This window comes from Coffea arabica, chromosome 1e, assembly GCF_036785885.1.
Source record: "Coffea arabica cultivar ET-39 chromosome 1e, Coffea Arabica ET-39 HiFi, whole genome shotgun sequence".
NCBI lineage: Eukaryota > Viridiplantae > Streptophyta > Magnoliopsida > Gentianales > Rubiaceae > Coffea > Coffea arabica.
The window spans coordinates 56,459,621-56,477,246 of record NC_092311.1 but is presented as its reverse complement, the minus strand read 5'-3'; the positions used below and the strand labels follow the sequence as shown (position 1 = coordinate 56,477,246).

The 17,626-nt window shown below is 38.6% G+C and overlaps 1 protein-coding gene and 2 long non-coding RNA genes across 3 annotated transcripts; all 3 read right to left on the bottom strand.

Moving 5' to 3' along the window:
• Positions 1-285: 285 nt before the first annotated feature.
• LOC113735158 (uncharacterized) lies at positions 286-2,155 on the bottom strand. Its single transcript, XR_011821832.1, has 2 exons — positions 1,419-2,155; positions 286-518 (listed from the first exon to the last, which is right to left on the bottom strand). It is a non-coding gene; the product is annotated as an uncharacterized lncRNA (long non-coding RNA).
• A 629-nt stretch (positions 2,156-2,784) lies between these two features.
• LOC113735178 (uncharacterized) lies at positions 2,785-3,850 on the bottom strand. The gene is made up of 2 exons (XR_011821831.1): positions 3,706-3,850; positions 2,785-3,584 (listed from the first exon to the last, which is right to left on the bottom strand). It is a non-coding gene; the product is annotated as an uncharacterized lncRNA (long non-coding RNA).
• Positions 3,851-12,567: 8,717 nt separating this feature from the next.
• LOC113735198 (exocyst complex component SEC15B-like) lies at positions 12,568-15,665 on the bottom strand. The gene has a single exon (XM_027262178.2). It carries the CDS (start codon positions 15,388-15,390, stop codon positions 12,973-12,975), a length of 2,418 nt encoding a protein of 805 aa, XP_027117979.2. The 5' UTR covers positions 15,391-15,665; the 3' UTR covers positions 12,568-12,972.
• Between the last annotated feature and the right edge of the window lie 1,961 nt (positions 15,666-17,626).

Genomic DNA, 17,626 nt, shown 5'->3' with positions numbered 1-17,626 from the left:
TAGAGGAGATATGAAAGCTAGGCTGAGACGTGCACGCACAGTTCACTTCGATCCTGTGCTGTCCCAAGTCGAGCGCTGGCTGCTCATCAGCCAAAGAGAGAAAGTTGGCAGGCAGCTACGCCTAACCAGGGGACAGGCACGGGGAGTGCTCAAGAATCAACATTATTCTTGATGCATGTGATAATGGCTCTTAATCGACCAAAGCAATTAGGTGGTTACCCATTATTCTTTGTTTCAGTAATTTGTCAAATTTTAAAACAGTAGCGTGTTATTTTTGCATGTGTGTGTGTTGAATCTGACAGGCAGTTTGAGACTTGGGATCATTAACCAGAGCCTAATTTACAGCATATGCTTTAACTACTAACCAAATGATCCTTCCAATTAAACCAATAGTCACAGGAACCGCAATTTGTCTTCCCCCGGATGCTGAAAAGGGTTCATCCTGTTTTCACGAATCACAGATACTGCGCACTGAAGTTCATCCAATAGGACCGGCGGCACATTCCTTTAGAGATGACCTGCCCAAAATATATTCGACAACTATTTAGAAGGAGGACTTCAACCAAACTGTGCAACCCTGTTTCACAACACAATCACATCAAGTTCCTCAACGCATAAATACACACTTTTTCTGTGTTTCTCTAATCAAGTAGACAGACAAGCAACATCACTCACCCAAGACTTGGAAATCTCAATGCTTCAGCTAGTACATGCACATGCACATTTGCTATGAATTTTGATCATGGATGTGAAACCGAGGATGCCATTTAGATGTTCATTTTAGATGAAAAGGATTAAAAAGCCCCAAGCCCTAATCCTGAAAGTAAAATACATGAAAATAGCTTAGCTTCCTTAACTATCTTCTCGACCGTTTAATTTCTCCTGCCCATGGTGAAAACTAAGCCTAAAACTGTGTTCTGGCTTTCAGCATTTCAAATTCCAAACGTGAAGACTTTAAACAAGATACAGACCAGAAGCAGTAAATGTTCCCAATAGAACAAGCGAACGCTCCACATTGCAAATATCATCAACGTAAAGAGTTCCTGTGTTGTCCAAAATTTCACAATAAACTAACCGAGAGATCAATTTTCAATGGTTGCAGGCAGCAGAACATAAATCAGCCACTTTTAGTTCATAGCAAAGGGTCTTACCAGCAATTGACATGCATTCAACATTTAAAACTAATCTCACAAAGCGAATTCGGGATAGGAGCAATAAACCGCCAAGAACAAAAAAAAGAGAACTAGCTCCAGATGGAAGGAAATCAAGAAGCCAGCTTAGGCTGAACCCAAATTGGTACAATATGATATTGAACAGCTGACAACAGCAGTATCTCCAATAAGAGGAAAAGGAAGTGAAAACAGGGGAACTTTTTTTTTTTTTTTTTTTTTAAAAAACAGCCTAAATCCAGAACTAACCTCCCAAGTGGTGGCGGTGGTGGTGGTGTTGGGTCCGAATAGCTAAATTGAAGAAACAAAAGGACTCCTGAGAATCTTCCTAGTTTCCCCATCGCAATTCAATCCGCACCCACACTGCGGAATAAGATCGAAATTATCAACTGGGAAATCTGCGGAGGCAATCCCAACGGAAAACTGAAGGTCATCGCCGTTCCGAGTAACCTCCAAAATGTTGAGCCAGAGAAAGAAAACCTTGACGCTAACGCCGGTGAGCCTTGAGAGCTTGTCCTTGGATATGTAACCACTGACCTTGGAATTATACTTCAATTGATACGAACCCTCCAACGAAAAGCTGCAAGAGTTGTTAAAGTAAGCATTGAATTTACCGGTTTGCTCATCCGGATCATAGCCGGTGGCGCCTTTAGGGAGGAGGCCCACGGGAAAGTCATAGGATTGGAGGATTTCGTAGGCGCTGGAAGCACCGTGGCTGGCGGCGGAGACCAGCAGCGATGGGTTATCATATACCGTCAAGGAAGAAAGGAAAAGGACAACTAGGAGAATCGGACGGTTCATTGGGTGGACTTTTGACATGATCCGTTTGCAGTAGGTGGAGAGCGGCGTTGCGGATGATTTGTTTCAAGAATGTTTATAATTTTTTTTTTTTTATGCGAGTAATGGGTATGAATTCAACAAGACAATGCTTGAATTGCGCTGGGTTGGGGAGATGGGAATGTGTCGGCTCCCGGGTCAGAATGCGCAGAGATATCAAACCAAAGTTGCCAAACCTATCTATCTTCACACTCGTTTTTTTTTTTTTTTTTTGGATGTATGAAAGTATTTGATCGTTTTATCCCAAAAAAAAAAAAAAGTCTTAGGAATGAAAAACAGCTTTCGCACGTGTTTGTGGTTGTGCACAGACCCAACCACCTATCATACGTGTACTACTGTTTCACCTAAAAACCAATAAAATCTATTGACACAGAATTATCTTTTTCTTAGTACTAGCATTTTCCTAACGACTGTCCTAAAACATTCACTAACAAAACAAAACAAAACTAATAATATTCAGCTAATCCGTCATATATATATATATATACACACACACAGAGAGAGAGAGAGAGATATACATACTAACAATCACAATTTTCTCTTGTATTTATATATTTTTTATATAAATTTTTCTTTTTTTATATTTATTTACTTATTCTAATTAATCATATATTTTAAAAAATACAACATCTAAAACATATTTTAACAAATGTATAACCATCTGTTAGACAAACTATTTAAAAAAAAAAAAATTTTACTCATTAGTATTCGAACCTGAACATAACAGTGCAGCTTTTGCCCTTGATTACCATAAACAAGGACAAAATGAAGAATCGGAAACTCCAAAAAAAATATGATTGGGTGCAGGATTTCTTCAACGAACATACGAGTACACAGCTACATAGATTCGTGTATTTTGCAGAATAAAGCGCATAAAATGGATAAGTCTCCGAAATGGGAAATCTGAAAACAGTGCCCCTTATTTCTGGATGATCCTTCAGCATTAAAAGGAGAACCATCACCTCCAGGTTACAGCTAATACGGTACATAATTTTTAAGCGGAAGCTCACCGGTGCTGCTCAAGAAGGATAGAAAAGGCGCCTCCAATTAAACTTGGAGCCGCTTCCGTACATTCCGATTCCGTCCCCAACGGCGGCGTTGACGCAGTCAAATCCACACCCACACTGGGGACTCTCATAAAAGTTGTCCACCTGAAAATCAGCAGAAGCGATCCCAACGGAGAAGTCCAGCTCGTCTCCGTCCACGGTCACCTCTCCAATGCCCAGCCAAAAGAAGAGGACCTTGACTTGGACACCGCTCAAGTCCGCGAGACGTTGATAGGATATGACCCCCGTTACTTTTGACTTGTACCTGATATTGTAGCCATCTATGGTGAAGCTGCAAGTCTCGTTCAAGTAGACGGTAAACTTGCCGGTGCTCCTGTCCAGTTCATAGCTAGTCACCCCCTTCGGCAGAATACCCACAGGGAACCCGTACTCTTGCAACACTTCGTACACTGTTGGAGTAGTACCGTCGTCGCTCATCGCCGGCGAACTTGACAAGAGTGCTAGGGAGACGAAGAAGATGCACAACGTCGTCGTCGTGGTTCTTGAATCCATGGTCATTAGACGCTACCTGCTGTGTTTAGCGATCAAGTGGTGGGAATTAGTTCCGAGATTTGGTCGATTTTGGCTAATAGATCCTGTGAAATTGACTGCAAGAAACTGATCCGGTTTCCTTCTTTTATCCCTAGTCTTACCTGTACTGCTGCCGCTGCTGCTGCTGCTAGTGCTACTGCTACTGCTATTGTATTCTCACGGGAAACTAGGAGGTGCTAGAGTGAAACGCTTCTTGGCTAAATTCGGGGATACGAGTCCTGTAGTCCAGCCGCGTGATCAGTACGTGGGTCAAAAAATGGGACTTTGTTGAACCGGAAAAGCAAACGGTATTCAAGTCCGTGACGGATGTACCGACATTCAATAATGATTTCAACCATTCACATTCCACGATGACTTTGATATTTACCACTAGGGATAATTTCAGAAACCTCCCCTTAGGTTTGTGACAATTTCATTAACCTCCCCTGAGGTTTTCACAATTACACTAACCTCCCTTGAGGTTTCTGATTTTGTAACAAAATCAGCCCATGACCGCAAAAGTGAACATAAAAAGGTGTTTTTAGGAAAGAGAGAAAAATTTGTTCCCATAAACGCTCCTGAGGTAGGTGTACAAGTTATATTAGTGAATTAATGAAAACTAATAAAAATCAGAAATAAATAAGAAAAAGTGAGGGGATGTTAGTGAAATAAGAAAAACGAGTGTCATTAACACCAGAAATCTGATCCAGATTCTTTTGCTTCCATTTGACATAGTCTGTGCGTCTGAATTTGGTGAATTCTAAATGACTTGCTAATAATAATCTTTTGGTGACCAAGAAACTTGAACCTAACATAGCTCAAAGCTGAGATGAGCATGGTGGCTGTTAGCATCCTTGCAGCATGCAAAGAGAAATCCCTAACCAATAGCAACACGAGCACATGTTCCTTATGGCTTCCCAAAAGCACCCCTCATACCATATTGAAGTCTTTCAGCTCCAGCAAATTGAAAACATCTTGTTAATACGCAGGACATGGAAAAGATGAACTCTAACCCTCAAATAGAATGCGTCCTTCCCAGTATACTTAGTCACGTATTTGTTGCAAGCAATACAAACAGCCTCAAATGCTTCACATGAGACATTCTCATTTTTCCAACTAACCAAGTGGACATAGAATGGGAACTCATCAACTCCCTTCTTCTTCATGCCAACATCATAGATCTTGATCTTTGGATCTGGAACACCACAGCAGTAACTTGACTTTGGATAGGATTTGTTTTTTATTTTCAACATATTATGAACCAGCATTAAGAAGTGCAGAAACTAAGAAGTGAATTGAACAAGTTCACGAGCAGTGCAGAAACTAAGTTATTTGTCACACGCTGAAATTGCAACATTCAGATCCATTAAATGAAACAAGAACTAAAATAGTCATTATAAAACCTTAACAGTAATAAGGTGCAAACCAAAATTGCAATCCAAGAGTAATATCATTACAGATTTCATAACCATACATTAAATAAATAGAAATACAATCCAATACTATCCAAAACACCATATGCCTTAAAGCAATTCAGGCAGAGGGTGAGGATTGCAAACCTATTGTTTAGTTATAGTTTCACAAAACACCGTATACAAAAGTATGAGTAAGCAGTATATTAATGAACTATACTTCACAAATCACCACTAAGCACAAAAGAAGAGAAATGTAAGCATAACAGTAGCAATTAGAAATGCAGGCTAAAACTATTGCTGGTGCTAATATTGGCAGAATTCAGAGTTGCAGCTACATTCTTGCTAACATATGTAGTAGCTTGAGCATCACCAGGGGCTTGAACAGGAGCTGTTGACACATGATTAGTTGGTTGAGCAAGTTCTGGTGCAACTCTTCTGTGAGAACCTGTTGCAGCATTTGTCAAAATAGCATTTGAAGGCCTTCCTCTCTGTAGTTGTTCAAAATAGAAGAGTTTGTGTCTTATTGAATACATATGTAGTAGCACTAGATTGGATTTCATAATAAAAGAGCCCGTACCTTTCTTTTAGAGGTAATTGTACTTGTCTGTTCATTAACTTGAATATTTATGGCAGCATTTCCAGTAGAAGGATTTGAATTGCTACCTATACTTGAATGTATAATAGGCACATTCCCATGTGCATGATCCTGTTATAATAAATTTACATGTTAAAGTAATATGATTAGGTAACACTAAGGACTAATTGCATAATTGAAACATGATTTATACCCAGAGAACAGATCCTTGCAGTCCTAAATTTGCAATTCCTCTATCTGGTTTCCCTCTTCTAGTTGGCATCTGTCATGAAGTAAACAACATAAGCAGTTGATGAGTCAAGCAAGAACATTTAATTTGTACAAATATGTGTATGATGATACCTGTTGAGCATGAGTATTAGCCGGATTCTTTATTTGCGCAGGAGCTCTTTGACATGTTCTTATATTGTGACTAAACTGACCACAATTTTCATCCTTTAAGGTACTAGACCTTTTTGGCTGAGATGAATGTCCTTCATCAGATTCTCTTCTTCTGTTAACTCTTGGTCTACCAGGTGCTCTTCTCAAATGAGGGGGCAATACAACCTTAGGGGTAACTTCATACATAGGAGGCCACCTCTTTTCATGAGGTATAGGGTGAATCATAAAAGCAAATGCCTTCAGGTAAATGTCTTTGGAGAACCAATGATCACAATAATCTTCCAACTTTTCCTTTTTGTAGATGATGCCAGGTGCAGCATGTTTGCAAGGAAGTCCAACAAATTAGAAGACACCACAGTCACAGGTCCTTTGGTTTAAATTGATTATGAACGATCTGTTCATATCACCAACCTCAAATGTATTATCACTTGCCATAGTCAGGGTACAATGCCTTGATGCTTGATCAATTTTTTTGAGCTTTTCAACAAATTTTGGGGTGATTCTGTTAGTTAATGTGCATCCCTTTTGGTATCTCTTATGCATTTTCTTCATGAATTTCCTTCTTAAACCTCCAACAAGGGTAAGTATGGGTTTGCCTCTGAGATCACCAACCCATGAATTAAACGATTTAGTAAAATTATTTGTGACACGGTCACATTTAATTTCATTTAGAAATGTATATCTATACCAGGCTTTCTTGAAAATTTTGTCCAAATATTTTCAAGCCTGTATGTTGATGTCTTTAATGGTTGACATTGCTTCATTGTGGCTTTTGTGATCAAAACTCTTTGTTGCCTTCCAAAAAAAACTATTAAGCAGCATGCCTGGAAATTGCTGCTTGAAACTGCTGCAAATGTGCCTGCAACAATATCTGTCACCAGCATTTGGAAATATCCCCTCATAAGCAAGATTAAGCCCGTAAAACAGCATAATTCATGAGTCAAAAAAACTATTTTAGATCCTTTAACAAGTCCAAGCAAAGAGTAGATTGTTCTGAGTAGTACTTTTTGCCTATCACTCATAAAGGTTAAAGGTAAGTGGCTGTTGAATGGTCCAAAAACTCCTAAAAAAAGTGAAAGACCAGCTCCATGTTTTCTTGTTTTTACATTCGGCTACAACAAATACAATTGAAAATACACTATCATTGCCATATAAGGCCACTACTGTGAGCAAAACACCACCAAAGAGACCCTTCAAGTAACAGCCATCAAAGCCAATGAATGGCCTGCAACCTTCAAGAAAACCAGTTTTATGTACTCTAAAATTAACAAATATTCTTAAAAATTTGGGCATTACAAGGAGATTTGGCCTATCATAATGTATTTTGCAAATGCTTTGTGGATTATATTGTCTTAGAAGTACAGCATACTTTGGTAATTTGCTATAAGAATCAATGAAATTTCCTTGAATCTCTTATTCTGCTTTTTTTTTTGCTCTAAAAAATTGCATGTAACTCGGTTTAATACCATACTTTGTTATGATCTCTGCTTCTATGCCCTGGCTAGATATGTTAGGATGAGCTCTCATCAAAGGCACCAACTTATTTGCAATCCAATCTGATGTGGCTTTTACATTACTTTTATCCATCATGCAAGTATGTTCAGGTTGGTAAGATTTAATCATAAAAGTGATAGAATCAGCCACCGGACTCGCATGAATTCTCCATTTGTAGCCATCTGTACCACAAATAGCTGTCACTCTAGTTTTCTCATTCTTCAGTTTTACTATTGAAAATCCCTTTTGAATGACATAATCCTTCAAAACTGCTCTAAAGAAGTCCACATTGGTCAATAATTGGCCCTTCTCAAACTCAATATCCTCTATTGGGTTGTACACCCACATTTTTTATCTCATCACTTCTTTCATATGATCAAGTTCCTAATCAGATTCGGAATCGGGAACCACATCACAATCATCATTTTCTTCAAAATCAGAAAAATTAATGTCACTGAAGTCACTACTCTCCACTGAAACTCTGCCATCATCTATATCACCTTCATTATCAATCAACAACCACCTTTTCATAAGTTTGTTCAATGCCTAAATTCTCTTGGGTGTTCTGAACATTGTTATGGTTTAAAGGTCTGTCAGGCTCACTTGGAATGATTTCCATATCATACACATGCAAATTGATTACAATTCTAGATTGATACATTTTAAACATCTCAACTACTGCATTGTCATCATTAGCATCATGCATTTCACACGTTCCAAGAATTTCATGCCTTATATGTATCATCATATTCGCATTTCCAGGCATTTCACTCAATGCTTTTTCCTTCCCTTGTAATGCACAACTATGTCATAAGTACTATTATTCACCATCCTACATTATTAACATTAATAGATTAGCACTAACAGCCATTAACATGATTCTGTGATGATGAAATACTTTTACTCAATAAATAAAAAACAGGGCACAACTCAAATATCTAAAACTATATTTGGCAGAATAGACAATTTATCTAACTTATTGCAGATTATCAAGCATTCAACAACCATGGTCAACATAACAGATGATGAACGTAACAGGTCACTACATGTACCAGTGATCACAACTTGTCTAACTATATCATCTATTCAGCTTATCAAGCATTGAACAACTATGATCAACATAACAAATGATGATTTTTGTCATGCTTTTGACTTTAACATCTAACTAAGTTCATGGTTTTGACATACTCCCTCTTTTCTTTTTCAATTTTACATGATGAACTCTGAAAATTTATATGTTCTGGAAGTAACAGATCACATTCGATCATATTACATTAACAGATAACAGAGCTTGCATACCTTTTTTGTTGTTATTTCTGTGATTTACAGCATTCAAAATCTCAGAATTTGCCTTCCATACTCCTTTCTTTCTACTTCAAAATCATGAAATTATAGTACTATCATCACTGCCTCACCAGTTGAACGAAAATTGCAGGTTTGTTCAGCTTCTATCTTCACTGCATTTCTTCTTATTTTTCTTTCTTCTGCCCAATGCCTTCTTCACAATATGTAAAAGACTAATTTGTTGTCTTGTCCCTGATGTCAATCAGCAAAATGACGCTATATTAGTGAACAAAATTGGCGCCAGTTGCTTATGCATTTTTTATTAGCAAGATTCCAACTGTTAAGTTGGTTAATGAAATTGAAAGTTCTAATTTGACCTTAATGACTTATTTATCAGATTTTAGTCCTATAATAACACAAAATATATTGGGTATAATAGTAATTTCGCATTATATGATGTCAGCAATTGGGTCCCAAGTTCTGCCAGGGGATATCAGTGTAATTGTGAAAACCTCAGGGGAGGTCAATGAAATTGTAAAAAACCTCAGGAGAGGTTTCTGAAATTATCCATTACCACTATTGTCTCACTTGTCTTTCTCACGTAATTGCAATGGCATGTCAATCAGGAAATAATTTCATAAACATCTTTCTAACAATTTAGATTATCTCCTATAAAGTTTAAAAAATTACATTAACTCTCTTATTATTATTACTAAAAGACTACATTGACCTTCACAAAATCTACTAATCATATGAAAATGGAGTTAAAAAAAAACAAAAAAAAAAATCCTTTCCCACTAACACCTCTTTATTTAAAAAGCTCATATCTTATTTCATCTATGACGGTACCTAAAAACACTCATCTTGTTTCCTCTGATTAGATTTCTTGTTCAATTATGCAAAAAAGCCGATCAGCCAATAAGGATACATTTGTTCTAACTTAAAATTCTTCTATCATTAAAGTTGTTTTAGAAATCATGTTAGGATGATATAGGATATTCATTGCATCCTTTGTGCATATATTATCAATTGTTATCAAGACACGGCATATGAAGAAGGTTTCTATAATTTTTCAAACTTCATGGAAGGTAACTATAACTGTGAAAAACTTTAAGGTACGTTTATGAAATTATCCCATCAATCAATTCCTACTTATCATTTATCAAGCCATTCAAGAACCCCACCATTCTTTTTTTTTTTTCCTTTTTTTTTGTGGATCGGTGCTTGTCTAATCTTACACTTACTCCTAGTCCTACTCCAACTTATATTAAGGGGAGGACCTAATTGGATAATTAAAAAATCGATAAAGATTGAACTACAGTCGGTTTTGACGGATGCACTACACACTAAAGGGAAAAGGGAGGACCGCACATTATTCTATTATGTCTTGTGACTACATTGCCCTGTCAATGGTACAAACTTTTTTTTTTTTAGGGAATTGGATAGGAAACTTAGGTAGAGGATCCATTTCAGATTCAAACTGTAGTGGATTTGTTTGGATAAAATATTATTTGAAATTATTACTATAACACTTTTTTTGATGTGATATATGTGAAATAAAAAGATGGTTAAAAGTATATTAAGATGAACTGAAAAAATATGCTTATGATGCAAGCCAAATATTATTTAGAATAATTTGCTATACAAACACTCTTTAAATTATCACTTGCTAATAACAACATCACCAATGCGTGTTGCCGTGCAAGTTGAGATGTCCTATTTTTTTTTTAATTAATTGACAATATCTATTCGCTATGTATACTTCAACCTAAAGGGGCGTCCAACTAGATCATAGGAAGCTAAAGAGAGGAAAATCCACCTCTAAATAAAAAAGGTACACTAATGCACGTGAGCAGGTGCAAAGATCTATAAAACCTTAAAATTGCAAATTCCCTATTACATTCTTTGGTATGCACGTTGGTCAAATGCTCTCAAATATTCACACATTCTTTTTAGTTCCGTTTCTAACGTTTTCCACTAAAAGTAGCTCATAGAGTCAGTAGTATTACACTTTTTTTTTTTTTCAACAAAAATATAATTCGGACTAGTCATACTTAGCTTTGTCCTTTACCCCGTTATTTATCTATTTATTTATTTTTTACTTCCGAGAGAAAATAATAATGACGGATAACTAATAAGCTCAAAATTTTCGATTAAAAAAAGGCTAAAAAATTAAAAACATCGCGAAACACATCGGTCTGCGCATTTTTATCGAAAAAAACCTGCGAGGTGCTGTCCTAACTCAGGAAATGAATATTTAGGATTGATTGTTGTTGGGTCCCGTTCTCAAGTGTCAGACTGAACTTCAACGGACACAATCTGGACTCCTTGGGCTTGGGCTTGGGCTTGGGCTTCAAGTTCCACCACCGGTAATCCCACACAAGCCACAAATTGCACAGTCGCCGATATTTTTAACAAAGTGATGGACTGTAAACAAACACAATGTGCTTTCAACAAATACTCATTACCTACGTGCTTTCATTGCAGAGTCTTTTGCTAATTCAAATCCGAAACGACTGTAAAAAAGTGATGATTTAACTTTGAAGTGAAAATCTCCCCTAACAAGTCAGTGTAAAGAAGTAGACAGATACCCAGTTGTTCTTCCAATCGCCACCACCTGTTAACACATTTAAACCCACATCCACACCGCGGAGACACCTCAAAATCACGGACCGGAAACTTAGCGGAGGTGATACCAACCGAGAACTCGAGATCTTCCCCATTCCGTCTTACCTCCACTATCTTCAGCGACAGCTTCAGCACTTCAACGCTAACACCTCTGAGTTTGGTGAGCCGGTCCTTCGATATCACTCCAGATATGGTGGACTTGTACCTCAGCTTGTATAAATTCGTCAGTCAAAAGCTGCAGGTGCCATTTAGATGAGCCGAGAACTCACCGGTGTTGGGCTTCAAATCATAGCCGGTTGCACCCTGTTTCTTTTTTTTGGGTGTGTTTTTGTTTTTTGTGTTTTTTTTTTGGGTGAGTTCTCCAAATAACAACTTAAAATCCATTGATGTTAATACCCACTAGGCGACCGGTGCAAGCAATCGATGACAGTTACAAACAGAATGAGTTCTTAAACCACTGAATGTTGCTGATGCTTCCCCTTCAATTATCAGATGCCAATCAACATCCAGTTGTGCCAACAACCAGGGGGCCTCTTTTTTTTTTTTTTTTTTTCCGGCAACGATGACATTTCAACCAGGGACCTACCCAATTCAAGAAGACAAAATAGAAAGCAATGGGAATCTGGCGATTAACTTTGAAGTGAAAATCTCCCCTAACAAGCCAGTGCTTTCATTGCGTTCTCAAGTTTTTTTTTTTTCCGACAACGATGACATTTCCACGAGGGACCTACCCAATTCAAGAAGACAAAATAGGAAGCAATGGGAATCCGGCGATTATTAGAGGGAGGGAATATTACAGAAAAGGCAGAGATCAACTGTAGTAGAATGGAGGATTAACAGGATATAATTTCCTCAAGGCTCAATTTACATGTAAACCTTTCTTTCCTGTACCTGTTCGGTTTTCAAGCAACGGAACATTATTATTGTATGAGTTCTGAAATAGACTTAAATCATCTATACAACTCATATGTCCTATTAACAGAGTATTACTTCCCCAATCCTCGCGTATTAGCTTTTATGCTTTTGAGGTTTTAGAGATTTTAAAGCCAAAACAGAAAAGCAATCCCGAAAAACAATTATTTTTTGGGGGAAGAGTAGAAGGGGGGGGGGCGTTGATTAATCTTTTGGTATGTTCTTTGCTCTAAAAGGAAGAGTACAAAGAACAGCAACTGAAACAGAAAGGGAAATCACCAAAAGGTTGGCATGAACATAGCCAGGTAAGGACATGATCCCACGGTTACAATGTCAAAATATAACGAATTGCAAAATCAAGTAAATAAAGCAAAGAAAAAAATAATTTTTGGTTAAGTTGGACATAAACCAAGTCTGATAGAGCTACCTACGATCTCAAGAGACCAAGCAACATTCCAATCAGCAAACAGAAACATGCTATTGGAGCTGCAAGAGAGTGTGATGAAGTACGCAACACCAAATTTCATGGGCAATTATGAAAATTTGAATAGAAACAACCAATGAATAATAACGCGAGCCAACATACTATGATTAAGCTAACTCCAACTAGTGTAAAGTAGTAACTGGCGAGCCAATGGAAGAATTACCAGCAAATAAGCACGTATAGAGAATGAATAAATTTAATTCACATCTTTCAGTCGTTTTATCAATGCATCTAGAGATTTCTTCTTCGTATTCTGCTTTGCTCCCCTTGTTCCAAATGATCCAAACAGCCTGTCGGACTGATCCCTTAACTTCTCTGAAATGGCCACTACTTTCCGGTAGTCCAAAGCATTATAACTTCTCTCTCGGATAACTGGATTTAAGAAGTTCTCAGGATGATTGCTCAAGAGCAAGTTAATCAGTTGCCTTGACTCAACAAGTGCTGTTTTCAACTGATTTGCATCTGCATCAGACAAAAGTGTAGCTTGGTTCTCAGCAAATGATTCCAACATCCGGATATCCACATCAAGTCCCATAATAGCATTTACGTTAAATCTCTTAACTGATTCCCCAAGTAAAGCTCCAACGATCATCTCAGATATGTGACAAAGAACATCTTGCAGAACCCTCTTAAGAACCTCAACCGGCAAAATCTGCTGTGCAGTAGAGACGAGAGTTTCTAGAAATATAATCACCTCATTCGCATATTCATTACCACCCTGTGGAGTTTCATCCGCCATCCAGTTCACATTCTCAATTAGAGTCAAAAATCCATCGACCTTGTGCTTAAGCAACCCAGAGAGCATCTCCTCAGCTGCATCACGAGCTTTCGTTAGAGGAAACTGCTTCCTGCCCCTTTCGGCCATTCTTAAAGGAATTCCTGAAAGTTGTGCAGCATGGCGAAAAAAGAAGTCACAAGCACGCTCAAATACAGCCATATTCGCTGCCATCTGCATTGCCTGAGTCACCCCGTTAACTGAAGTATTAATGATCTTCAATAAAGCCCCATCCAGAACTTCAGCCAAGAGCCTATCCAAATACTTCTTCACCACATCATAGAACTCGAGCTGTCCGCCATACGACATGAAACTCACCGAATCCTCAATGAATGACCGCACAATTCTACAGCAATCAGGCACGGTGGAAGAAAATGGTGCAACATAAGGGAATGCGGGCATAAGATTAGAAGTTTGTAACTGAAACGAGAGAACGTTCATGGAATATTCATACTCTTTCTTCATATACATCTGCTCAAGCTTATCCGCGGCAAGAGCCTCGGCAATCTGCTTACGACAATCAGACAACAAGAGCTCATGATACTTATCCCTGTGCTTGCTCAAAACATCAAGCAAAGCATCAGTAGGATACCCATATCTCCGCAACGTAACGCCAAGCAAACTCACATAATCCTTTATCAGTAGCAGATGATTTGCTGTCTGCATTCTAGAGAATTGATCCTCTAAAACGGAACACATTTTGCTCACAGCAGTATCCCACAAATTCTCAACCTCCATCTTCGAAATTAACCCCCCACCAGTCCTCAAAACTCTATCCTCAACTATAAAGAACCCGGCAATTTGAGCCAAAAAGGTTTGATGCGATTCGAGAAAAGGGGTCATTGAAGATACCTGAAAATCCGAAGTTAATTGAAGCTTCCGGTTTTCGAAATAATACTGCCTGAAACGATCCTCCAGCCCAAGAGTCTGGTGAATATGATGGGCTCGGTACAAGGGCATCAAATCAAATCCCAAAGCCCCTGCCCCACCGTTACCATAGCCTTCCCTGTTATTCTCGCAGAATCCGTCTAGCCCTTCATCATCTTCTTCCTCAAGCGCGTAAACGCAGTCCCGAAGACTCAGACGACTCTGCTCCTCGGCTTCCCTCTGCTTGATCCTGAGCTCCTCCTCTCTCTGCCTGGCAGCTGAGGCTTGCCCAATCGCCAGTTGACCCAGATTCCGACTCACTATTCGAATCTCCACCAGCCAGTCCCCGAACTCCTTGCTTACTTTCCTCTCTATATGAGCTCGAATCTCCGGGATCTGCTTTTCCAGCATGCGCCGGAGAGTAGACGACGGCATCTTTTTCAGAAACTCACGCTCAATCGAGTCCACGCACTTGAGGGCCATGTAGAAGTTGTTGTTGGAGAGATGAAAATTGGCTCGGGAGCAGAGCTCGACTAATTGAGCACAGGTCCGAAGAGATTCGATGGCGAGAGTGATGTTCTTGCATTTGTTGCGGGCCTCGACGAAGGAGTCCAGGGAGGTGAGCAAGGGGAGGGCGACGGACTGAAGCTGGGAGTTGGAAATGGAGAGAGAGGATTTGAGGGAATCGACGTCGGAGAGGAGGGAGCGGAGGTCGTCGACTGCCATGATGAAGTCTTGGTAGTGGGCCCTACAAACGTCCTCGATTTCGGACTCTTTGGATCGGGAGAAGTGTCGGAGGTGGTGAAGGAGGGTCTCGGGTTTACCGGAGGCGAAGGCCTTGCGGACGAAGGGGCCTAAGTCCTCGCCGTTGCAGATGGCAGCAGAGACGAGGAGCTGGTCTTGTTTGTCGGCGGAATCGCCGTTGTCAGTTGAAGCCGGAACTACTTTCCGGCGCATCTTGGACGAGTGCATGGGATGGGTTGGGGAGTTGGAACGGACAGTAAGTGCTAGAGCGACGGAGCCGCTGAAAATGGAGGGGATTTAGGAAGGAGGAAAATAAAACCCGCCAAAAAAAAAATAAAAAACGGAGTTGGGAGACTGCTGAAGAAGAAGAAGAAGAAGAAGAAGAAGATCGTGGGTTGGCGAAAAGTGGGGTGGTTAGGACTTAGGACATTGAGGAGGTCCGCTTGGAATTTTAGTCCCCTCCAGTAATCTTCTTAGGTATCTATTGACTAAAATGCCACTGGATGGATTGGGTTGGGTTGGGTTGGGTTGACGGGGTTTGTGCTTTGTTCTTCATCTCATCTCATAGTTAAAAAGATGCTCCAGGAAGTGTTACGTAAAAGGTAAGGAATTAAAAAAGGGCAGTCAGAATTTGAAGGAAGCATTTCGAGTTCTTTTCGTCATTTTCCTGCTCTCATTTCGCACGACTGTTTGAAGTCGAAGTATTAGTCAAAAATAAATCAGACGCCGTCCAAAAATATTTCCAATTGTCGACCCCCGGTGGCCAACTGCCTCGACGTACACAACGCAGCTACGGACTACATACCAATTTCGCATCTTATTGTATTCCGCCCTAAACTTTATAATTTCTCAAAGATTGTGTTTGGATCGGTGGATTTGATTGGATCGGTGGATTTGAGTCATTTGAATTTAGCGAAGGATGTGATTCATTTGGATAAGTGGTTGTTTACAAAATATTATTTCATTGCATTACGTTTTTCAATCATCCTTTTTTTATCTTCCTAACTTTCTATTTATCTCCGATGTTTTGAAAATTAGATCGATTTAAGCCGTCTATGGATTTGATCTAGATCATAGTTTGGGTTGACCAGGCCTAAGACTCGGTCAAAATTTTATTAACCGTGCAAGCTGGAATGCATCATAAACTGGCAGTTTATATGCTTTTGTCAATTGAAAAGAAAAAATGATACGTTTTCTCAATTCTAAAGACTAATCACTAAAATTTATCTTTCAAAGCCCCAGTTCTTTGGAAATATTTTTGTTTTTATTAGGTGATGTCTTAAGTTAGTCCACGAGATATCTTACTCTATGCATGTATATTTATATATTTTATTTTTGAAAAAAAAAAGTTATTGAACTCAGATTGAATCAGTCAGATCGGTTGAATCGCTATTCAGACACTTCATTAGTTCACTTATCGATCTGAGTTTTAAAACATTATTATTTATCTCACATACATCACATCATGAAATGCGTTACATTAAATTCATTCTTATTTGAACACACTCGTTCTAAGGATGGTGACTAAACGAGTATTCTCGAAATTTTTTCTTATCAAACCCTAACCCGTTTATTTTAAATTTTTTATCAAACCCTATCGAGTGATCCTACGAGTTTTAATTACTATTACCTAACCCTCTTCATGCGAGTTCCAATTACCCATCGGGTACCCTCTATCTGCTAATTTGAATGATAAAAAAAATAATTATTTTTATCAAACTAAAAATAATTTATACATCACCGTAAATCAATAATACAAACATTGAGTCTCGTATTTGGACAAAGCAATAGAACATACATGTACAAAATTCAACATTTTATGAAAACTAAATCAACATTATTCTATTTTTAATCACAATTGCCTCCATTTGAGACTTCTAGTTAAATCATGCTTCTCACCACTAGCAATTTCAGCAAATTTCCAGAAGAAGATTCAGACAATCATTCTCATGGTCATTTCCAAACAATTAGTTTTATACAAAACATGACGGAGAACGCTTGGCACTATGAATATGGAGAATAAAAATACAAACTAAAGAGAATAAGAGGGTTATGGATTGTGCAACGACTTAGTATAGAGTTATGGGTTATTAAACTATCAAATTAAGACCTAAAGTATCAGTTAGTAAATCAATATGTAATAGTGGAATGTGATGGATCAGACAATGGCAGTAAAAGTTGTAACGATCCTACGTCAGTTAAGGAGGAAGTTCTGGGGCTGCTTTAATAGCATGTGGTCTCTCTCACCTAGTTGAGGCCTTTTAAAGGGGTGCAGGGCTTCATGACCTACGGGCTTGGGTTCCTCATCTGTTGTGATTTCACCCACCTCCAAAAACAAAATTCACGGCCCAATAGGACGATTAACTGTGGGACAATATTGGCTAGGATCGTTAGAAAAGTATTAAAGAATTGTTGATTTGAACACCTTCTTGTACATTTTGAAATAAATAGCTTATGGGAAAAA